The following is a 25,182-nucleotide window of genomic DNA, read 5'->3' as shown; positions in this document are numbered from 1 at the left end:
CCACACACCCCTCCAAAACCCAGCCAACCCAGCCTTGCGGCACACTCCAATGTTAGCGACTCAGCATGTTTTCAGCATGGTGTGGACGTGCTCTCAATCATCATTAGGGGTTTTGCAGAGTCCTGGGGTCTGGGCAATGTGCCAAGATGTGTAAAAGTTTCCATGAGGAATGCCTTGAATTGCCTTCAGAGGCATCGAAGGTGGACGGAGATCCTCGGGAAGGTTAGAATACTTTTTAACTTGCTGGGAGGAAGCAAAGAGGAAAGAGGAATTGACAACAATTCTGTTTCCAGTTTGAGACAAAACAAGCCTTGCAGAGTTTCAAATGCAGCAACCTTGAACTGAACAGGAAACAATCAAAAAGTAAACTACCTTACAACAGAAGGCAATCAGAGCACATATGTCAAATGTCAAAAATGGCAGAGGCTGCGTTGTGCTCAGTGTTTTTCTTATTTTGGGGGAATAAGGGTCCTCTGTTTCTCAGAAAGGCAGCTGGTAGAAATCTGGTTCACTGATTAGCACAAGTTCCTTTGCTGTCTGCTGCATTCAGCTGCGTTTCATGATATCACCCATCACAGCAACAGCTAATACAACAGGACACCCAACGTCAGCTTTAAATGGCCAGGACAGACAGCCACTGCTTCTGCTATACACACACACATTTCCACTGTAAAATTCCTATTAACACCAGGGACAGTATTCCAAGTGAATGTTTTGTAAAGCCTCATGTGGGCTGTTTTTCCAAAAATTTGGTGTGTCGGTGATCGTTCAAGATGTCATCAGAACTGTCCTTAAAATACATTTGACAAAACATGGAGTCATTTCAACTTTTCTTGTTTAGATTTAATTAGTTTGGTTCACAAGGCAAATATCCATGCTGACATACCCTGATGTCATTTGTCTGCCGTTTTCTGGCATTCACATGCTTGTAAAGTCCAGATAGTGGCCTGTGAGTAAGTAACTCAAGGCCCAGAGTAAGTTTTATATGAACCCCACTATGACAGTGAGTCAACAATGCAACGAGGCATAGTCTTCTAGCAGCGCTGTTTAATCTTTTTCTGCTTCCATTCCTTAAACCAACCTGTGGCTTTACTTTCAGCTAAGAGAAGCGAGACTGTGGCAGGCGAGAGCCAACATGCCACTCAGTGAAAATGGGTGCTCCAACAGCAATATGACATTTCATATAAAACCTCTTTACAGATACCAGAATCACCACCTCATGAGTTTTCTATCTCAGTGAGGGGAAGAATTTAACGTTTTGCAGAGACTGTGTATGGCAGTCTAAGGGCTTTACACTTCAGGCTCCATGCATACTAACCCAGATCCTTGCGGTACAGTAGCTCACCGTCGATAAGTTGAGTGATTTCTCAGAGGCTGTGTAAAATCTGGGCCTGGCTACAGAGACACATTTCCTCTGGCTGATGAGAGCCGGAGGCCTCAGTGTTCAAGCGTGGGAGGTGCACCACTCTTGGGGAAGATCAAGTGTTCTCCTGCAGACTCCAAATCACTGGCCCCCCGGTTGCTGAGGAGGAGAGCTTTACTACACGACTGGCGTTAAATCACTGCCGCTGTGGTGAGGTCATCCGCTTGCCTTCCTTCTCTAATGGAGCGCTGACTCGCTAACATACAGCCGTAATGCGTGTGAACAGGGAGTGGAGCGCCCTGCGAGCTGCCTTCCGATCTTATTTATTTTAGCTTAGGGCTCATTTGAGGTGCTTGGGATTGGTCCGGGCCTGGAAGCAGCAGATGCCTTTGCAGTATGCTGTTACCACCACACACTTACCGGGTCTCTAGCAGCTCACCGCAGATGCTCGCACAGACGTTAGGTGATGCAAAGCGGCAGCACGCTGAGGTTTTCAAGGAGCTGTTTCACTGTCCTTGGTCAATCAATACGCATTCCTGTGTGCCTCTAATGCAACTGTAATCACTGGCTAGATACATTTGGCCACCAGGCTGCAGGAAGACCAAGCTCGTAAAGTGACAGGGAATGGAGTGGTGGGGTAGCTAAACAAGATTACCTGATTTTAGTTGCATTAGCACTACTTTGTACATTTGGTTTAACTTCATACTGCTGGTGTAAAAAGACTTCTTGACTGCCTTTTTACAATAAAAATTTAGTTTCATTTTATCCAATTAATACTGAAATGAAAGCCTCTACCCATCATGGCCATTAAAAACAATGAAAAAGAATCTGAACTGAGTGGTGATGTTTCAAATTACATTTCCAGACAATCTAGCCCAGTAAAAAAAGTAGAATGAAAATGGAAGATTTAAAATGTGTTTGAAGAGCCGATAACAGGCCTGTCTGTATAGTCTTGATGAAATGAGGAGTAATGGGACTCATCAAGATTGGCAGATATGCTGACAAACTGAAATTCAACTCAATTACAGTACTGCAAAACTCCCCTCATGCCTATCACCCCTCATGTCTCTGAGTTGTTGAGTGAAAAGTGAATAAAAAGAACTGATGATAGAACACAGGGGCACACACATACACGTGTAAACAGACATTTATGCGGCATTAGCTTACTAAATAAAAGCTGTTCAGGAAGAGATATTCCTGAGTTCAATGTGGAGGTTTCTCCCTCACCTTTATCAGGATACAGCTAGATTTTTAGCATTTCAGACTGGCAGCTTTCCCGTGATGTGGGCTGTTAATGTATATCATAACAAGCGGAGCCTCTGCTAATACAGATAACAGGTTGCTGACCCGAGAGACATTATGTGAGATGGGCACAGGAGGCAATAAACCCGACCATATGGTCCCTTGGGTGTGACTGGTTTCATTGCCGGAGGGAGACCAGTGACCCCACAGTCTCCCCTGATGACGACAGCCACATGGTGTCGACTCCGTGGGGAGAGTAAGGGAAAACAAAGCCTTTCCCTCTTGCCTCTCTGCATCCCTCCCAGAAATATAGGGGGGGGAACGATTCAGTTCAGGAAACCCCTACCCATTGTTTTGCTTCCTTCATTAGTCGTTGTGTCAACAGTTTGGCTCGCTACGCGTGTGCCACTGTTTTTGTTCTGCTGCACCCCAGTTGACCCTGGCCTTCTGATGTTTTGACAGATTGTTTCAAAATCCCATCAAGGCAATTTGGCGTTTTAAAGTAAAGCAGCTACTTGGACAACATAAGCTGGGCTGAATGTTAGACCAAAAGCAAATAAATCTGCTGGGTCTAAAATTAAACAAATGTGACGCAGATCTGCAGCCAGAGTTTCATCAGGAAATACTGAGAGGTGCAACAGGGTGTGACTGTGTGGTTGCAGATAAGCAAAGGTGTTAAATGTAACGTGCTACATAAACAGACATTTTATCATGGATATTAAGATCATTATCTTTTTATCAAAAAATTCTAAATTTGTCTAATTACTATCAAATTTATCTTTATGTCTGCATAAACGCCACTTACCGTCATCTAGGTACATCTGGTCCAGCTCCTGTGGCTCCTGCTTGATGGTTATGGCCATTGACGGGGGACTGGCATCCTCAGGTAGCAGGCTGGGTGGGCTTCCTCCAGCCTGGGTTGAGCTGACTGCTGTCTGCACCTGACCGGGGCTGTAGGCCTGAACAAACGGGCTCTCTGCAGGCCCACTGGGAGTGGAAGGGTGGGACACTGGTGAGGATGAGGGGCTGCTGTTGGCATAGATAGGGTGGTAACCATGGGGTGCCGGGCTGTTGAGGTGATTGGGGCTGCTGTGAGAGTGGAGCATCCCCATGGAAGAGTTGTGATCGGGTGATGTTGAGTGGGTAAGAGTAGGGCAGCCAGGAGTCTCCTGAACAGGGGGCACCCCGGTACCTGGTGGTGCCGCATTGGTTGGGCTGTTGGGGAGGCACTTGCTGTATGCCACAGGGGAAAGGTCATGCAGGGTAGGGCTGGAGCTGGGGGATGACAGTGGAATGGCAGCATGGCAAGGCGGGCAGGGAGGGTAGCCACCAACAAGGCAGGTCTCTGGATCGGCCACAGGCATGATGGAAGTGAGCCTGGGCTGGCCGTAGTACGGCTTTGAATGCATGGACAGCCCAACAGTCCCCAGAGAATCATAATCATCATTGGGTTCTGTCTTTATTATCGGCACTAGACAGGGAAAAAAGCAGAAAGAAAGGTGGAGATGTTAAAAAAAAAAAAAAAAAAAACTTGCAAGGAAGCCACGTGGCGCAGTGTGTGCATGAGTGAGAGGGGTGGGCAGGCACAACTGCGGCTGCGGTACCTTCCATAATCCAAACAAACAACAACCAGTGGATACGGGCCGAGTATCAACTTGGCTGAATCTTCTTACGGAGGAACCCTCACACCTCCCCACCACCACCCATCTTCACCACTCCATGAAAAGTAAAAAAAAAAAAGGGGGGGAAAGAAAAATGGATGAATCATCAGTGTGGAAAGCCACAGCTGGCTCTAATAATGAATAAGACCTATTTTCTTTGGACTCTCCTCCAGCTCTGATATCCAATAAAAGTACTTTAAAGCACTGGACTGCTGCTGGTGCTGCTGCTGCTGCTACTAAAGGAGTCCAGGACCCCCAGGTTTCCTACACACTTTAGGAGTAATTGTTTCTCCCAGGGCCAAAAGATAGGGGGTAGAGTGAAAAAAGGAGATGATTTGATTTTGATTAGGCTGCCTGAGCTCCTTAAGAGGCTGCAGAGCTGAGCCTGTGGTTTCAGGAGCATGAGACCTCAGCTAATGCAGGAGAGTGCTGTGACCCTACTTGATCATCCTGCCTTCTCTCTTTGAATTTCTCATCCAGTGCAGACTGTCTCCACTGCTTCCTGATCAGCCCTGACAGACAGGTATCACATGTTATCTCTATGCGATCAAGAAAGGTTGAAAATTTAAGTCTGCACACATCAAAAACAGAGGTGCATACGTAGAGTGAGCTGCGAGATGGAGAGAGGTCCACGTTAACAAGCTCTCTGCTGAGTTATTATAGAAGTACGTATGCACAGACTGTGCCAGCACAAAACTAACAGGCTAGCGTTAAGATACCCTGAAGCATAACAAAGTCTTCTGAGTCACAATGGACATACTGTTTCTATTTCTACACATTGTTAAAATGTGTTAATGGGTGTGGCAAGCGTTTGATGCCAAGCATAAAAAAAGTTTTTGGGCTAAACTTGCTCTGAGTGACATTTACTAAAAGGCCCACAGTTGTCAGTATGAATAAATTGTCTGTTTAAACTGTTTGATTTAGTCCACAAAAGTACCACTGAGTGATCGCAACAACAAATGGTGCAAATGAAGCTTTAGCGTGTCATATGAAAGATGGGCTATTTTTCACTGTGTTATTATTTTTTTGAGCTGGATTTGAAGAGACATTAATCGCGCTTGTTGCCTCTGGGGTGCTGAGCTGCGGTGGAGCGATAACGCAGCAGGGAGCACATTTACGTCAGCCCTGTCTGCTTTAAGAGCCCAGGGATGGGGCCCGGTGTCTGGGGGAGCATCGTAAGGCGAGTCCCATGATGCACAAGCCTCTGATCGACAGCCTGGGGAGCAACGAGAGATGCCACATGGTCATAATACATCCACAGACACTCTCCTTCTCTAAAAGTCTTCCTTATCTTTTGCTTCTTCTTTAGTCTGAATGGATAGCAGAGGGCCAAAGAGCCAAAAGTATGATGTCAGGATTGTCATGTGGAAATCATAAAAATTTGACCATTTTTACATTTTAGCTTCAACTCCGGCACTGGATTGTTATCTTTAAGTTGAAACAAACTTTAACCTTTTTCTTTGTAATTAAAATTTATTTAAATAAATTAATCTTAAATTCTCATCAAGTTTGATGGGGCCTAAATAGTAATTTGCTTATATACGTGCATGAAAGGTTTCCTTTGAGCCAAATGAGTGGAATATATAGCAAAATCTACATTTTCAAATCTGTTGCATGGCTTTAAAGCCGAACTTGAAGCATAACTGAAATGAGTTAAGAACACTCGTGTATCAGCAATTCTGGCGAGTGAGAATTTATAGCAACCTGTTGAATAAGTAAATATGTAAATTACCTACATGCTTTGTGACTGTGAGAGAAACTGGCAACATAAGAGATCTGATTACTTTGGACTGATGTTTTTTTTTTTTAAGTTACAATTTTTTCTTAGATTTTTTTCTGCTACAGATATATACAGAGGTCTCCCCTCCATCTCAATCCATTTTGAGTCTCTTTTGAATCCGTATGTGAGTTGAGAAAATAGATTCACCAGCTTCAACTTCAGTTGGCTTCTATTTCCTCTCAAGCTGTGGGTTATGGCTCACAGACAGTTCTGCACAAGGATTTCTCTCCCTCTCTGGCTGTATCCCCAGCTGTCTCCTTGTATTAAACTGATCAGGCGTGATCTAGGTATTTTACTGATCACTTGTTTCTTTTGAAGCGAATAGGAAAGGAGACATAGATGTGTGTATGTAACTGTTTATTTTATTAGTAATGCTAAATTGTCTCCTAGAATCATCTGTACTCGTGACAACCAAGAAAAAGGGATGCAAAAAAAAAAAAAAAATTTTTCCAACTGGCATGGACCTGCTCTGCATTTAAAATGGAACAGGTGGTAGTTCATTAACTCCAGGTTACCTTGTGCACCATCTCCCACCGCGTAAGCAATCTGGTCACCCAGCCTGCTGTGGGCTTTAGTATACTGTAGGTGAGTCTGGCAAAGCTCAAAACTGTGCAATAAAACGAAACATCTCTGTCATGATACAATTTCTGGAAAAGCATGATTGTGCAAATACTTACAAAGGAAAAAAATGTGTGGTTCATTAACTTTTCCTGTTTGTGTCATAGAACATGTTTTTGGCTTTGCTCCCTCCAACTTCAACCACAAGCCGTTGTAATGGTGTGTGTGTGTGTGTCTTTGTATGTGTGTGTGTGTGTGTGTGTGTGTGTCGATTGCATTAAGAGTAGAACTTGATATTTCAGAAAAATCTCCAAACGGCCTGTAAAATCGAAGGGGTTCCGAGAAGCTCTTCGCCTGAGCTTCCGTCATTGCCAGAACTTTTTTGGCGTTTGTTGTCTAATGTGGTTTCTGAAAACTGTTTCTTATTTAAGGAGCAACACGTCACGTCTCTACTCACGCAAGAATGATTGGAGGGGAACTTGGAAAAGGAACGCTCATTCTGGGAGCCAGACAACAACGGTTGTATCTGCATCGCAACATCATGGCCGAGCACTCCGGCCAGAACCACAAAAGCTACTGATGATAGATCTTAACTGGAAATGTCTTCTTGTTTCAGTTATCATTATATTCCTTCTGGGCAGTAAAATGTTGGCATAATTGACTCAACTGTTGGGCATTGTTATGAATTTAACTTTGGTATTTTCCATAAGAATTTAACCTTTATGTTTTTGTAAAGCATAAATAAATAATTAAATATTTTCATGAGGGAAATAAAACGGCAAAACAGTCACAGTCAACATGGCCATATTAAGAAAACAAGCATATTTAAACTTTGATGCTAGAATGACACAAAAAGGGTTTAAAGGGAGCCATGTTTACCATTGCCTTACATTAGCCTCTTTCTATTAGCAGTTTTAAATAATTTGCTATCTGTTGCTGTTTTTCAGGAGGCATAAATTCTTGCATAATATAAAACTTTCAGATGTTTAACAGGTTGTAGTTTTTGTTTTTTGATTCCCCTCTTCGTGATGCATCATAAAGTGTGTGCTGTCTTTCTACCCATGTGAAATGAGCCCAGAAAACCTTATATATGACTATATTCTTACATAATAAAGTTTTACATTACATCTCTGGGTGGACTGTGTTGAATAAAAAAGTCTTCTAAGGTACTTTTGTGCCCATGTCGACATATAACTATCATGATAGCATGTTGATTTCTGCAGTGCCACCTTAGGCCTCAAAGGTCTGGCTAGACACCTTATATCATTTCACAGTATTTACTATAGATGTTAACAGACCAAAATTGTCCCCAGTCTTTGAAAGACTTTTTCTCTTTTTGCCCCTGGGTCTTATTGATAATTCTCTAACATAGTTTGACACTATGTTGTAAGCTATGGCTGAGTCTTGCTTGGAAAGATCAAATCATTGATAGATGTTCCTTTTATACCCAATCCTGACACCCTAACCTGTTATCAATTAATCTGCTGATTGTAGAAACCTCAAGAATAAAGAAACTTGCAAATTCTATAAACTATTTTGTCTTTTTTTCCTCCCTCCCAATTTTGTTATTAGCCTGATGTAATGATTTTTTAAAAATATGATAAAGTTGGTGAGTTAACAAATAAACATAATCTCTTAAATAGAGGTCCAGGCAAATGAACAAATCACAGAACATTTTATTGCATTTTAGAAAAATTTCTCAGATTTTCTGGAAGATAAAGCAAATGTATGAAGATAAACAAAAGAAGGGTTTATTTTATTTTATTTTATTCAAACACCACCTCTGGACTTGCTGACATATTGAAATTTGCAGTGTAACTGTGACATTTGAAAGGGAGTGTTTATATATGGCTGAAATACTGTTTTTACTTTTCATGTATTAGTAAAGCAGTGTTTCAACAGGTTTAAAGCACCCATCCACTCATATCACAGAACTTCATCTATGTCTGTCAGCCACTATGTTTCCACAGAGTAAAAAAGATATGTGAGTATTCATGCAGTAATAAGGGTGAGGCTGAGCAGTGATAAAATCTGATAAGTCTGAAACAATGCAGTGTATTTAAACAAATAGATGGAAATCTATTGGAAATATACAACATAGATTTTTTTTTAAAGTTTTTTTATTCTGATTTGTTTAGTTGTTTAAATGGAGGCTTCACTGTCAGCAGCAATGGGTGCTGACAACGTTTTCACTGCTGTCAAAGAACAACGAGGTGGTCACATGACCCAAATGGAAAATAAAGGCGGTTTTCAGCATCTGTGACCCACAGAGTTTTTGCTCCATCCTTCCGCTGTTTTAAACAAGTCGGCTATTTTAAGGGTGGGTTTGCCTTTTTATAGAGGAGCAGACAGCAGAGTGTGAAAGAAATGTTCTCTCTAAACAACGTCACCGACCACAACTGTGCTTGAAGTGGGACTTTGGGCCAGATGAGTTTTTTCATACCAGCGAGCAAAAACAAGAAAAAAGAGTGTTGACAAATGTGTGTGTGTGTGTGAGAGAGAGTGAATGCGTGGGTGTCCTCCTCCCTATTCCGCCCCGAGTACCTGGCCAAAGTGTTAGTTGTTTTACTCAGTGTTGACACACAAACACACACTAAAACCCACAAAAGCAAACAGCTCACCAGGATTTCCTCTTTCAGTGATGTACTGAAACCATGAAACTACTGCAGTCATCATCATTACAAAAGTTCTGCTCTTGCTCATTTGAATCTTTATACACTCTTCTTTTAAATCAGTGAATGTTTTTGTTTTAATTAAAAAGACATTCTTTTGTTTTCTGTCTTTAAACTAACATGGTGGTATCTAACCTAAATTTAAAGTTAATAATCTATTTGAAAATATATTTTTTTCAAGTAGTAAGGTAAATTTCACTCAGCTTCAATTTCACAAGTGCAGCTGTTTTACTTGACTCTATGATCGGGTTAGTGAGTGATTGTTTTTCGGAAATATTCAGTGTTGCATATTTTAATGTGTGCTTGGAAAATAATGGGAAATCTCCAAATAGTTCAAGTATGTGATTCCTGGTCTCTCTGGCTGTAACACTTGCGAGTTAATTATGCATCTTTGAGAAGACATTGGCCCTGCTTGTGTGGTCCACACTGTGCTTGTGGTTTACTTGGCAGCAAAAGAGAGAACTCAACGAGCCATCTTTTAATTAGAGCTGTGTTTACATTCAGGGAAATGACTAAAAGACGGATATGGTGGAGGCAGAGAAGCCTCATATCTCTTTATGTCTGTTTCTGCCTATGTGGATTTACAGTACATGAAATTGATTGGTTATATATGGCCACTGCTTCCTCTAGTTATCTACAATGCATTTGTTCGTCAGGCACTTTCAAACGGGGCCATGCCCTAACCTTATCCTAAATCCTGATCACTCAGCTCATATGGCCATAAATACACCTGCTGATAATGTAAATGTCACATCTTATTAACAGCTGTAGACTTAAAACACACTGTAGGCTTTCCCAGAGGCATTAGACCCATTAGACACAATCTAATAGATTTCACTTGTTATCATCATACAGGTCTAACAAATGTATAGATGCGGGTTGGGATCGCTAAACCAGCATAAGTGTTTTGGAGCATCACTCAAACTGCTTTCAGCAACCAGTTTTTAAAGCTAGAGGTTTGTTTAATGTCTTTAGAAGCTCTGAATTGGGTTGGCGTGGCTTACAGCTCTCAGAGCTTTCACCTGTGCCTTGTGAGAGAAGCAACTAAGTCATGTGCAATTTAGAGGCGAAACTCACGTCAAAACACCAATTCATTCTTCAAATTCCAATATGAAAGCTGTCTATAAACACTGAGGCCAGGGGTGTATGATAAGCACACAGAGAAGTGATCCTGGATTTTCAGGTCACTACTTGAATGACTGGTGGGATGTATGTGTGCCTGCATGTTTTTTTGTCAGTTCATTGGTGTGTTGGTGAACCAGGGAGGTATTGTGTGAGGCAGGGTGTGAAAGTCAGGTCCCCAGGAGATTGACTTGTCTACACCGACAGCACTTGGAGGCTCTGTCACTCAGCGGGTATACCTCATGGCTAGGGAACGTGGTTTAACTGCAGAATAAACACTCCTCACATCTTCTGCTCTCACTCATAAGATGCAGGCAAGTGTTGCCAGGCAAGATGTCAGAAACATCCACCAAAAATGGCTACAAATTCCACATGGCATGTTGAAAGCAAAGGTAAACGACAGTGTGTGGATGTCAAGACTTAAAGAAATACTCTGAATGATGAGTGCAGATAGTGCACCTTGAGAAAAGTATACATGTTTTTTAAGAGTGACTGTTAACATAAAGATCAAGCTGATGATTACCATTTGGAGGCAGGTAGGTGAAGCGCTGATACTGGCTCCTCTTCCTCTTGCCGTTGCAGACGTAGAAGTTAACCGACACAGGGCTGGATATTCTCTGGTTCCTGTATGGTGGGATCTCCACAAGGAGAGTATTCTAAAATACAATGGAAATAAAATGTAACAGTTCATAGTAGAAATTTGTACAAACCAGTTAGTCAAATGCACCTGATTAGTAAGCAACGCCTGGTCTAAAGGGTTCAGATGAGTGGTAACACAATGCCATGGAAGAAAGACATCAGCCATAATCATAGAGAGAAGAATTTGTTTCTGATCATCGATCTGGGCAGGATTATAAAAGCTTTCCCAAACAACTGGGAGTTCATCACTCTGAAGTGAGAAATATATTTCACAAGCGGAAAACAATACAACAGCCAATCTTCCCAAGAGTGGACGTTCCAGCAAGTTTACCCCAGTTCAGACCATGCACTGCTATGAGAAACTACAAACAAAACAAACAAACAAAAAAAAATAAAAATAAAAAAAATCCCAAGAGCAGCACTTCAGACCCTACAGTTTAATTCACATAATGTTAAAGGTAAATAATAAATACAAAAAAGTCTTAAAAAGTTTGACTTGCTTCAAAAGGTTGCTAGGAGGAAAACTCATCTCTCTAAAAAGAAGATGGCAGCACTGCTTTGGTTTGCAATGGTGCATTCAAACACAGTGTGATTTGAAAAGACAGAACCAAACTGGACATGTTTGTTCATGTGATTCGGCTCTTATATTTGGTGAAAATCAAATTCATCATTTCAGCACAAAAGCATGGTGGTGGAGTGTTGATGATTTGGGCTTGTTTTATAGGCACAGGACCTAGACAGTTTGCAGTCACTGAGTCAACCATGAACTCCTCTGTAAACCAAAGTTAAGAGTCAAATGTAAGGCCATTTATCTGGCAGCCAAAGCTTAGAAAAATTGGGACATGGGTCAAATCTACAACAGAATGACTGAAAAAGAAAAGTGTTGCAATCGTCCAGTCAAAGTACAGACATCAACTAGATTTAAATGCTCTGGTGGGACCTTACGAGGGCTATTCCTGAACAAATGCCACAAACTGCAGTGCAAGACTGATTATTTAATAGATGAAACAATAACTTTTTAAGCATTGTAGCTAAAGGTAGAGTTATATTAAAGGCCTGTTCATGCTCTCTAATAGACTCGTCTGTCTTCTGCCTTATTTAGGTGTCTAATTTGGTCTGTTTTCGGGGCCCTTGTGGATCCGTACCCTGACAGAGTAAATGGAGTAATACCACCAGAAACCACAGGGATAGTATTTAGCAGTATAGCTGATATGCGACTAAAGAAGAAGAAGAAGTAGTCGCAGCAATGTATTTAATGGCCGCACAGATCTCCTCCGTCTACTGCATTACCTCCTTCTTGGTCTTTTCCTGAGAATGTACATTATCTTGATCTCCCTCAGTGACGCCATGTCTGTTATGGTCTGAAACTGATGTCAGAACTCAGAGGTGAACGCTGAACTCTGCCCTGCCCTCTTGTGGATGTACTGGCTAACAACAATGGTATCGTAAGGGATGCATGAAAGAATGATGGCAGTGACGTTTGAAACGGACGTAAATATTTACTTGTGTAGAGGGAACATAAATGGGTCTTTAGGATGCACTTTCACACACTGCTTCTGCACTTTGGCTTAGTTTTGTTCAGTACATAATGACACAGTGCAACATGTCATAAGTTGATATTCATTTGAGGATGAATTTATCTAACTTTAAGACCTGGTAAGAACCAGATTATTCTTTTTCTATTATGATCTGAAACAAAAACTGTAGTTGTATATCATATTTATGAGACAAGACACCTGCTAATACAAAAAGAAACAAATGTCGGAGTGATTTTGACATGTTTCCAAATTTAATTTCATTTACACAACAGAATATGAACCCTTTAACTGTTCAGATGTCAAATATAAAACTTTTTGAGATAAATTTTCCCATATTGAGCTAGAAATTTTTTGCATCCCTGGTATTGTGGGGTCTTCACTGGAAATTAAAAAGATGTTTTAGGATGGTTCCTCTTCAGAAGGTTACAGTATAATACACTCGGAGCCCAGAAGCTTTGAGAGGTTAATCAACAGCTATGTTTATTTTGCAGTTCGCCTGAAATTAGGACTGTTTCCAAGAGGCTGGAGGGGGACCTGGTCTAAATGAGTATGTCTGGACTGTGTAGATGCAGTAGTAGGACCCATGAGGTTGATTCAGTGCCCGTGTTTGTCTCTGAGGAAAACCCTGGGGGCTTTGGCTTTTTTCCCTGCACAGCACAGGAGAAGAGAGGCCGGCTTATTTGTTTGCACAGCCGTTCCTTACATGGGAGGGGTCGCCTGTTGCCCATACCCGCCCCGGTAGGCCACAGCAAGTCTGGACGGATATGAACTTTTGACTGCTTTAACTCTGACAGAGAAAAGTGGTGAAATTTGTCAGCGTGTTTGCATCTAATTCCTGGGATAGCTGTCACTCTCATGAGGGCCTACGCAGGCTAGAGTGGGGAACTCTGACAGGAAGCAGGTTTTTGTCGGTCATCACTGTGCTTGGAGGAAGGAGGGAGGGAGGGATGGGGTTGGCTGGTTGAAGGTGAGCTCAGCCCCAGTCTGCCTTCCAGATGATGACAAGGAAATTGCAGGTGGCTGATCGAGTGTGTTAAATGCGTGAGAGCACATGGCTTTCCCTCTCAATCCCAACCGACCAAGGTTAGCACACTCTGGACAGTGATAAAAACACCACAGCCAAGCAGGCAGACTGGATTACTTTAAAATTGCCTGGTTGCAACTGACATAAGGACATGGCTCTATTTATTATATTTAAAAATATGCACATTATAGTAGTTGTTCTTATCAATGTTGCCTCCCTGAACCATCACCCCTAACCAAGCCTTACACACCCGCCTATTAACTGGCATCTTGGACTCCCACCACAGCTAATCAGTTAAGTCTACAAACAATTAGCCATCTGAGTCCATATTTACCTTCCTGATGCAACCGCATCATCTACCTAAAATGAAAGCAAGTAGAAGAAGAAAGGCTTCTTCAAGATGCAGCTGATGAAAGGCATAAGCAATTCAAAACATACTGTCACCCTGCACAAACAGGTTTTCAAAAGCCTCGCGCTTTAGTCTCCACACTTAAAGCAGACCTAATGAACTTAGATGAAATCTTAATTAACTCCAGAGCACAAGAAGCTTTCTGTGACACGAAGAACAACATTTGCTTCATTCCCTCTGTTGACAATTCCTTTTTGGTTGGTTTTATATTAATACAATCCAAATGTGTGTCTGAGCTTCAGTAAAAATGAGCGAACTGGTTTATTTTCTTTCACTGCCTTCATGAAAAGCAGCAGGTAGAAAGTAGGGGTGTGAGCCACACTTGGCTGCACAATCCCAGCACAGATGAGGTGTTTAAGCCCAATTCACCACAACGCTGCATGAACTAAACGTCTGGCTATGCTGTGACTTGAGTGTGTGTTTGTGTGTGTATATATTCATGCCTCGCTTTCGTAATCCCTGGCAGTGTTTTCAAGCAAAGATCCGACAGCCTGTGTTTACTTCCATGAGGGTAAAAGATTTTGTGAAAACTTCAGTTAGGATTGCAGCGGCTCATCAGCATTGTCTGTGTCTCAATTTGTAATGCCTTAGCAAGGGTTACATCATTACATGGGACAGATGAGGATGAGGCAGAAGAAAGAGAAAAGTCTCAGGAGGAAAGTGGCGGGTTTCAAGACAGGAAAATTTCAGACAAATCATGTTTGTGAGGTGCACTTACGGATTTGACGGAGTCCTTGTCAACTTTGGCTTCAGTTTCCCACAGATGATGCCCATCTATTGACATACACACACACACACACACACACACACAAAAAAAAAAAACATAATTTTACTTATGATGTGATAGGACTTCATCCAGAAAGTGAAAATAATTTAGAGATGCAAAGTAAAGAAGAGAACAAGTACAGTTTAAGGACGTTTAAGGTTTTAACATTAAGAGTTTGAATAAAAAACAACAACAGAAAAAAATAAATAAATAACAGAATCAGTTGTTTCTCTTCTCTCTCCTTTCTGTCCAGTTGAGGTCAAGAGGTTTCCCTAGCTGTGATGCTGTAAAAGTCCAAAGAGCTACTGCAGCTGTGGGGAGTCTGCAGAAGCTCAGCTCGCATTCTTTACGTTTTCTCTGTTATTTCATGCCACACCAACAGACGCTCTGAGTTCTGCTAGGGCAATCAGCACCGACCGCCTTGCCATTTTTTTGTCTTTATTTTTCAGAACCGATGAGTCATTACATCTGCCAGAAACTGAGGTGACACAGTGCAGTCTTTGAGCCAGTGGCACACTATGTGAGGCAATAGCATGCCACTGTAAGTTAGTAAATGGAAACAGCAGCTTACAGTATGAATACAGTCATAAATTTGCTGTAAAAGCTGCACTTTGTTTTAGAGACAGAGAGCCATCAGATAAGATAATCAGAGTAGTGATAGCAGAAGTCCAGCAGCTCTGGAAGATGTAAAAACCTGTGATTTTTCCAAAAGGATGATGTTTTTCACATCATGCGGTGAGTGAAAGAGTAAAGGATTCCAGTCACGGTTAGTTTATTATTGGTGAGATGTGGTAGTGGGGGCGGGTGGCCAGCTTTATTATTCAGAGAGTCAACATCAGTAGATATATCTTTCCAAAATGGCCATATTAAAGATGTCAGAAGAGAAAAACAGATGGGGGAGAGATCAGATAAGAGTTTTCTATTTGAACTTGGGGAAATCGGAGGTGCATATGGAGAAATGCATCTCTCTGCAATGGAGATGAAGTGGATGGCTGGGGAGTGGCAGCAGAGTTGTGCCCACAGAAAGGTCATTGAGCAGGGCAATGATTCTGTGTATATGGCAGGTGACTGAGATGCACAAGCAACGCTGTGAAGTTGAACAGAGTATGGAGGGGCAATTAGAGAGAGCACAGACAGAGAAGGTCAGAGCAAGGCAGAGAGAGTGTTCCTCATGTTACGTCTAGAGGAACCAAGAGGGAATCTCACCCGCCTCCGCTCTGGGAGGCTCTCCAAGAGGGAAACCTTAGACTACGACGTCAACCCCAAGCTCCACTAGTAAACATGTTTTTCAAATTTTTCATCTGTTTCTCTCTCTACCTCTGTTTTTGATCTTTTCTCTCACCTAATGTGCCTTTTGTACTTTTTGCTTGGTTTTCCTATCAGTCTTAACAAATCTAAAACTGAGTCTGGACTGGGATGCTGTCACCTGCGGTGTACCGTTGCAGGTTGTACAAGTGATAACCACAGGACTTTCCATTCTCTCCTTCTTCCCTGCAACATCTGCAAAATGCTTCTGTTCCTGACAACACCTCCTCCTTCAACCAACCTCCACCCACGCTTAATGCACACAAACAGATGCAGACGCATGCACGCACACACACAACCGCAATATCCTTCATCTTGTTCTGGCCTTCTGCTTAAGTTGTAAGATGGGGAAGGACAAAACAATAGGTGGCATATAGCTAAATCTTGGTATAATCCTGTGTCAGCTAAACTGAGAAATAAATGGACACATGCATGTTTATTTTTAGTGCTTGTGCTCAAAGGTAAACCAGCAGTCTCTGTACTGTTTTACATGACTCACTTGTGCAAATGAGATCCACAAAGACTAGCACCAGACAACCAGAACAACATACACATTCATCAAGCAATTAGACAGCATGTGGGGGGAGGCATCTTCGACTCATCATGTTCAGATAATGCTGTGTACCCAGTTACAACCTGGCAACCCTGTTGTTGTCATAGTAAAACTCACACAAACACACCCCTCATTTGTCATATTTTCATTGACTGAAGTTTGGTTAATGAGCAGAAAGTAGAGACACCACCTGGTGTAAATTAATTGCCAATTGCAAACAAACATTTCAATCATCACACATGATTCCAGCTTCAGACTCTCCAACAGCTGACTGATTTAACTGACCTCACAAGACACTAAAGATTGTCTCTATCATTTTTTTTTTCTTTTTTTTTTTTGTCTTTTATACCGACAGCTGGTAGGGATGTTTTCTTTTAAAACAAACAACAAAAAAAGAAAAAACACAGGTTAGTGCACAACAGCACTGAGCAAAAAGATTTCACTTCAGGTTTTTTTTAAAATGGAAAATATGATTCACATGCTTAATTGTGGAGGCTGTCTTGTGAAACAACCCAGATGTATTCTGCAGTCCCTCTTCCAGAGATGATTTTAAGGAGCATTTTTCTCTTTTTCCTGTTTACATATCTGAAGTTCATTTTCCATTTTATTACCTTTCTGCTGCTGTTGCCTTGAAAGAAATGCTTCAGTAATTTTTACACTTGTTTTCACAGCAATCATTGAAGAGCAAAACCAATGAGGTCAACCAAGGGAATCTCAATGATTGAACCCAGAGATACAGCTGTTTTCTCCTCAGAAGCACCTGGCCTCTGCTAATCTGAAAACTGGTGAAATTGGAGAAACGTAGGTCTGCTTCAGATTGAGAGGCTTCTGTATAAATTATGACCTGACAGTAGATTTATGATGGGTTTATATTCGGGAAGTGAGTTATTCTTGGTGTATAACAGGGAAAGCATGAGTGAACTTGACCTAAGGCCATACAGGCTGAGAAGGATGGTGATCAGAGGAGTGAAATTTTATCCTTTTATCACTAGTCCAGCTGTGTGGCACTGAGTCTGACGATGATCTAAAGACTCGGAATAAAAGCTGAAGGATCACCCAGATTTACACATTCACACAGTTTCTGCTGAGAGCATTTCATTCACATGCATCAAAACATTCAGCTCTAAAAATGGTGTATTGCACATTATTACTAAGTCTAGGAAAGGTAACAGCAAGACCCAAACTAACAATCCTGAGACTGATCATATAAAGTAAAGACATGCAGTTTAGTGTCTTTTATTTTTATTTTAGTTGTTCTTTTCAAAAGCTTGTAGACAAATTAGGTAGAAGACCCATGCAATGAACCACATTTCTTCAAGATATATTATTCTTACCATAACAAAAGCACAATCTTTCAGACCTGCCTCAGAAAGAATGATTGTACCTCACTGATTTAAAAGGATTATCTTGGTATAGCATGTCAAGACAAGACTGAGGAAAGGGCGGAGGCCACAGGACTCCTGCTATGATTAACCGACTGCTTTTATGTATAGATGTGTCCAAAGCAGCAGCATAGCTTAGCTTTTTTTTTGCCAATGAGCATGGTGTCATGTGAGCTCACTATCCATTGGTTTTCAAACTCTCTGGAACTTTAAAAGTTAGAGGGAGTCACTGCAGATGTATTATACCACAATAGAATATATACATTTAAGTTGGCAGCTTTGCTCATTATCACATTAAGTAACTGTATAATACACGCTTAGCTAGCTAAATGACTCACATATTAGGGTGCATTTGCATGTCCTCTCAAATATTGTATACTCCAATTTGCTATTTTTAAGCAGTGACTGATCCAGTCCCAAATAGGCATACATTATTTTCAAATAGTTCACCCATTCACTCAATAATCATCTGTAGTGAGTCACACATTTTGTAGTGTTTCAACTGCAACTTTTTTTCCACATACACCCCACCACAAACTCATCAAGGACTACATCATAATTAGTGTAAACAATTTTGGACAATTAATGTTTGTTGACACAAACATTTTTACTAAAGCCTAGCAGTACAGCTGATGAAGTGTATCACAGATAACTACCAGTAGCCACTGCTAATGCTTGCAGTTAATTAAGCTCAGTCACACTGCAGCTCAAATCTGATTTTGTTGCCTATATGTGACTCTTACCAAAGTTTTTGATGACAGTATGAAGAACACAAATCCAATTCTTTAAAATCCGACTCAGGGCACTTTACATATCCGATCTGTGTCAAAGCAGCCTCAGATTGAAAGATAAAGCTGCATTTCATCTAACTTTGACATCACAAAAGTGAGACAAATGGCATAAATCTGCACCAGTGGTGGGAGACTGCGGCAATATAGACTAATTTAATTAATCAATTAGGCATAATTTTGTTGGTCCCGACTGTGCAAGTACTTCCAAATTGACACACAAACACGTTAAGCATCCAGACTTCTGTAAATACCGTGCAATGCGTGATATTGTGTTTTCCTCTGCATGCTTTCCTCTGTCACTTTACAGCAACATACCATTCACACTTAAGTGCGATGAAGGTTGCATTAAAATGATAACATAAATGACCATGCAACAAAAATGGATTTTGGAAAAAAATCTGATTTGAGCATTAAGAGCTGCAGTGAACATTGCCTTGTTGTGATTTTCTTCCACGATGGCATTGCCCATTTTCTTCATTGCCCATTTTACTTCCTGGACTTCCTGAGGCGATGCAATGACTACAGCATATTAGTCAATGAAGAGACTAATCTTTCCTGCCTATGCAGAAACTATTTTTTTTTTTGTTTTGTCATTCAATCCAAACAGTAAACATGTTGGGAATATTTTTTAGATGGCTTTTTAAATTATTCCATTCAAGATACAATGTGGCTGTTGTGGCTCTAAAAAATTAATATAACATAGAATTAGACAATTGTACAAATCTCTAGCCTGAAAAAGGATAAAGGTGGCCCATACACCAGGCGCCCCACATTGAAAAAGATCATAAAGTTTATCCTCGCCTGATGCTAAAAGACAGTCTAGATATATGTGAGAAGCACAACACATAGACCAGCTTGTCTGATGTTTAAACTTGCCCAAGGTAGAAGCATAAACACAAAGTATAAACAGTCCTTGATTCAACTCTAACAAATCATACTGTAAAGACTGGGTTTCTTGAACTATGAACTATGAAAATCCAAACATTTCAGCCTGCTGCAGAGGCCTCTTCACACAAGAACAATAATAACCAAAGCCTGTTGTAGTGGGCTAACAGTCCTAATGTTACAGACAATACAGACACAGATACGAGTGTAGCTCAGATTTGCTTTTTTTGAAGCCTGAAGAAAAAGTGGGGAGGACTAGATTTCTTCCTGGTACAGACCAGGCTGTGTGGCGCTGCTGAGCCCTAGGCAATACTCCAATCCAACCAGATGTAAAAACTATCCAGCTCACCAGGGAATTCCCTCACCTCCCCTCTGAGTCAGAGTGCAGGCTTTCCCCATCCCTCTCTCTCTCTCTCTGTTTGTCTGTCTGTCTGTCTCTCTATTTTCCCTGCCTCTAGCACTCATTCCACCCATGGAAAGCAGGGCAAGCCAGAACACACACTGCAATAGGTGCGTCAGGTATGTCTCCCTACTCCTATGCCAAAAGAGAGGTTTGGGCAAATAGAAACACTGACACAAAACATACACATAACAGAAAAACAGAAAATTGATTCAAGCACAACAATGCAAAAGAAGATGGAAAGTCTCTGAGACGCCAACGTTGTGGCTTTGTAAAAGGAACAACTCTTCTCAGCAAGGGAAAAAAATGACAAGGCCCATTAGAAATACCTGTCAGCTAAGACCAAAAAATGCTTTCACTGCAAAAGGAAAAAAAGGGGAGCTCCTGAGTCTATTATTATTTAGCAATAGTCTGATTCACTTTATATTTTTTCTGTGGTCTGCAATGAACCCAAACACAACTAAGAAAAACAGTAATATTCATTAGTCTGATGATCGGAAATGAGTTTGTCTTGAAAATCTGATCAACCATCTGCTCAGACAAGTAAAAACTGATCCTACACTTAAAATCCATTAAACAAGATTAAAAACTAACCTTATGCTAAGAAATAATAGCTCAATGATACAGTGCACAAGCACTCAAGTCTTTCTAAGGAAGTCATGCGCTCTCCATTTACAATCTTGGGATCTTATCTTTTCCGTCTCACTCCTCTGGAGGGAATCCTTTGTGGATGACTCACTGAAAACACTTCCTACTGAACAACACAAACAGGCCCGCAGGCTAGCAGCTTCAGAGGGTACACATGCACAAAAGCTAACACACAGATGCACATGCAGTGGATCCACTGAGTTTGCATCAGCTATCCTGTGGGTGATGAAGGGGGGATGGACGTGGCATTTACAAAGTAGAAGTAATTATTTTTCAAGGTGCATTAAGGTTCCCCACAGTGACAACATCTAGGAGCTCTGCTCATTTGATAGTGGGGATATCTCAAGGGAGGCACACACTCGTGGTTCAAATGGCAGAGAAAGAAATAAAATGAAAGATTAAAACAGACAAACACAAAGAAATGTTAATTCTACATTATAGTAGGTTTAAATAAAGCATGCATGTCCAACCTGAAAAAAAGCTTTTCATACTGTTGATCACAGACTATTGTTTGAAAAACTAGACACATACAGGGTGAGAGAGGTTCCTTTCTTATGTATCTAAAGTTAGCTTAGAGATTGCAAACAGTTTGTCCAAATTCATGAAGTCGGTTCACATTATCAGACTGTAACATGTGGGGTGCCGCAGGGATCCGTGCTCGGACCTTTGTTGTTTATCCGCTACATCAATGACACTTTTGAACTGTAATTCCATTGATCAGTGAAACTTTATAAACCATATTACCTAAACTAACTAAACTATAACTAAAAAACTAAGCTGGAAGCCACATAAAAATTTTACAAAGTAAATTATCACAATATTACTAAATCTCTGTAAACACAGTATCAATCCTGCATACTCCCATTGTTTATTTATTGTGTGGAAGTATAATGGTATACTCACAAGACTTTATTTATTTATTTATTTATTGTGTTTTTTTTAATAACTATTTCTGCTAACTCCAGGGACATGTTAATTATAATAACATAAGCATAGTCATTGTTATAGGATTTTTATGAATGTTGGCTGCTTTATATAGCTTGTTTTCCTTTTTTTTTAATATGGCACAAGGGGGCTGGTCTAGATAAGGCTTCGACTTCTACCTACTCCTACACTGTTTATTTTTTTTTATCAGGATTCAGTGTTACGCAACACAAAACATGTTTCTTGCTTTGTGTTTGATTCACTTGTTTGAAAAAAGTGTGAAAACAAACAAAAACAAACAAAAGCATCTATATTCCATATAAAACTGTGACTGTGGTTCATTTGCAAACACTGCCTGGTCAAAAGTAACAAAAGTCATACACTAAAATTATTTGCTGGACCACCATTAGCTTTGATAATGACATGTATTTACTGCAGCATCATTTGCTTATGCAGTGTCACAGCTCATCCAGAGTGCAAGACTTTTTCACAACAATCTTGTTTTGATGAAGGCAAAAATTGTGGTGTAGTCTCTGTAGTCCTTTAGTGCATCCCAGTAATAAAGTTTCATGCTCTTTGAACCACTCCTTCACAATCTGAGAACAATGAATTCTGGCAATGTAATCTGAAAATATGAACCTAGACCTATACCCCCGTCACAGACTTATATGGGGCGCAGCACTTCATACGTTGTTCTTCTATCTCCAACGTGCCCATCACTCTGGGACAAGGTCAATCTGGACCCAGACCACATTACCATTTTCCACTCCTCCAAACATAAATCTTTATGGTGAACCATCAACTTTGAAGATGATGTTTCATCACTATCCTACCAGATTTTATTCATGCATTTGACAGTTTCTTAATCCCATTTTAATAGCTTCAGTAATTTGACCCTACTGAAACCGAGTAACATTTTCTCCATGACCACAAGACCTGTATTCCAGTGTGGTTGTTTAAGGAAAAAAAGACAGGCTCCTCACTACATCACTTCAGGTTAAATAACTTGTTGTCCACTGACAGATATCAAGCTTTGATTACGTTTGCCATATTGGCCACTAAGTAAGTAAATTGTGACGCTGAGAGCACAATAACTATTTATAGCAGCACTTCATTTGTGCTGGACTCAAAATTTTTCCAAACACTACGCATCACTATTAAGACAAAGGACAAGAAAGGAAATCATACAAAGACTCAACAGTTTCAGCTTATCTGTAAAACTTAATTAGCATTTTAATGCTAAAATTGGGAGATGTGTGACCAGCCAGAAAAGACAAAACAACTGGTGCACCAACTATTGGGATGCAAATTTTGGTGAGCCATCCTTTGTGAGGAAGAGAACAGTGAGTAAAAACAAAACATTGATTACTGCAGTATGTTTGCATCACACACACACCTATAAATTGGAGCATGATAAATTTGTATTTCTTATTATTGAAATCTTCCCATTTAATTAATCTCTCAAAGTAATCTTTCACACTTTTAAGATAAAGCCAGTGGTTTTATTGGTTTGCCAAGGACTAAAAAATATTTTGTGGGTCTCTGTTCACTCAACCACAAATTGCAATTGGGACAATCTCTGAAATATCTGTGGTATCCGTTAAAGGGCTTTATGTAAAGAAAAAAACTGCAAATAGGGGCATTTAAAGAGCTGCATGTATTTATGATTTATTTCTGTCCCATCTGTGCTAATGGGCTTTTGCATGGTGTGTGATCTTGCTCCGACTCAACTTAGATGATTCTAACTCTGTATAATTATTCACACAAGTTGGACAGAGTCTCACCAAAATCTGTCTGTTGCTTCTTAGATTTGTGGAATTTTCTGGAAGGTGTTTATTGGAGTCAATTTTGGAAATTGAGCAGCCATTCTGACCTTTGATGGCAGCAGCAGTAATGGCTGTCACCACTGTGGCAAAAGCTGTGATTGGTGTTGTGCCTTACAAAGACTTTGGCTCTGTGTGTGTGTGTGTGTGTGTGTGTGTGTGTGTGTGTGTGTGTGTGTGTGTGTGTCTTGCTGTGTGTGGAAGTTGATGTCTGCGAGAAGTAATTATTGCGGTGAAATACTCTGTCTTTCATGGCTGGATTTAGTCATGAACTTTTCCAGCTGAAAATCAAACCAAAGTTATAGAATACATCTGTAATATAATTATAATTTTATAGGTTTCTTTTTTTCTCATCCCAATTTGGCCCCTTTAAATCAACAATAAGATGGATCTCAAGTCTTAGAACCTTGAAGGAGCAAGAAGATTTTCTGATTATAATGCCAAGGGACAATATCTTACAGTATTTGGAGTGTAAGTACTTTTCCACACTCATTCTTGCGCATACATAGTTGCCATTAGTGAAAGATGTGCGTGCGCCGGTGTGTACATGTGTGTTTAGAGCATGAGTATGTCTGTAATGGGCTTTTTAAGTTAGGAGACCCTTGAAGTGGTGGGCCATTAAAGTTTGCATAAAAGCAGTCTAAGTAGCAGACAGACAACCCCTCTTTCAATCTCTTTCTATGCTTCTCGACACCACAGAGTCAAAAAAACAAACCACTGAAATGTCAATGGAAGGTCCAAGTGTGGGGATCCCGCTAGTGCAGAGCTCCAAACCGGCTAATGTCTTTAGCGGGTATTGAGGACAGAGGTAGGAAAAGCGAAAGATGAAGGAGGTAAAACAGAGGAAAAAGGAGGAAACATAACTAAAGTAAGAAGAGTGGGTGAAAGCAGAAAAATGCAACCTAGAAAGGGTCATGAGTCTTAAATGGCAGGGGGCGTATGTACGGGCTTTCCTCTCTAAGGTAACTCCCTGCATGACTAAGTAAAGCCAGGCGGAGGGAGACCCCATTTTACTAAGTTCAGCTGCCTCCTCTCACCCCATCACTGCCCCCTTCTTAACCCCTAAGTGCTTAGAAGTAGATCATTCAAACAGGGAAAGACATCAATGTTAAAAATGGTTTAAGCATTTTTAAATGATTAGGATCTGAATCCACATGTTTTTCTCACTAGTTGTTACTTTCTAATTGAGAATCCCTGGATGGCCATCAGATGACTTTTAGTATATTTAGGGGAAAAAAAAGAGTTGGCTAAATAATTCCAGTGTAATTTGGGAAAATGGAAAGTACTATTATCTTTTAAATTGCATACATTTTGTTGATTCAATTAAATCTTCTGCCAAGAATAAAGGCGAAGAAAGAGCTTCAGCAGTGCTGCATGTCATTGATTTTAAACAAAATTGCACAAAAAAGTGATTCATTGACAAAGAAAAAATATTAGTGACTCAGTGGGTTTAAATGTATTTTTTTTAGAACTATGAAACTGGTTTCTGGTTTTGGTACAGACTGTGACCTTCTAGTGTTGTTTTAATGATTTAAATTAAGTAATCAAATTGTTTCATTTTGATGTATTGCTCTAATCTCGTGAGCTAGGCTCATCCAATTCTTATTTATTCTGATTTATTCACGAAAAAAGTTAATGTTCTTATAGACCTTGATGTCACAAAGAACCATAATTTTAGTAAAGAATATTTTTGCTGT

The 25,182-nt window shown here is 40.5% G+C and overlaps 1 protein-coding gene across 2 annotated transcripts in view; it reads right to left on the bottom strand.

The window, feature by feature from the left end:
- The window catches only part of LOC121642466 (nuclear factor of activated T-cells, cytoplasmic 1-like), a 64,982-nt gene that overhangs the window by 19,200 nt on the left and 20,600 nt on the right, over positions 1-25,182 (bottom strand). For both annotated transcript variants that reach the window (XM_041989226.1, XM_041989227.1), the window contains exons 7-9: positions 14,727-14,782; positions 10,922-11,054; positions 3,411-4,076 (exon numbers count right to left, since the gene is read on the bottom strand). In XM_041989226.1, the coding sequence (XP_041845160.1) occupies positions 3,411-4,076; positions 10,922-11,054; positions 14,727-14,782 (855 nt within the window). The remainder of the gene's footprint in view (positions 1-3,410; positions 4,077-10,921; positions 11,055-14,726; positions 14,783-25,182) is intronic.

Source organism: Melanotaenia boesemani, chromosome 6 (genome assembly GCF_017639745.1).
Source record: "Melanotaenia boesemani isolate fMelBoe1 chromosome 6, fMelBoe1.pri, whole genome shotgun sequence".
NCBI classification, from domain to species: Eukaryota; Metazoa; Chordata; class Actinopteri; order Atheriniformes; family Melanotaeniidae; genus Melanotaenia; species Melanotaenia boesemani.
Note: the sequence above shows the minus strand (reverse complement) of the source record. Positions and strands in the feature narration are given on the sequence as shown.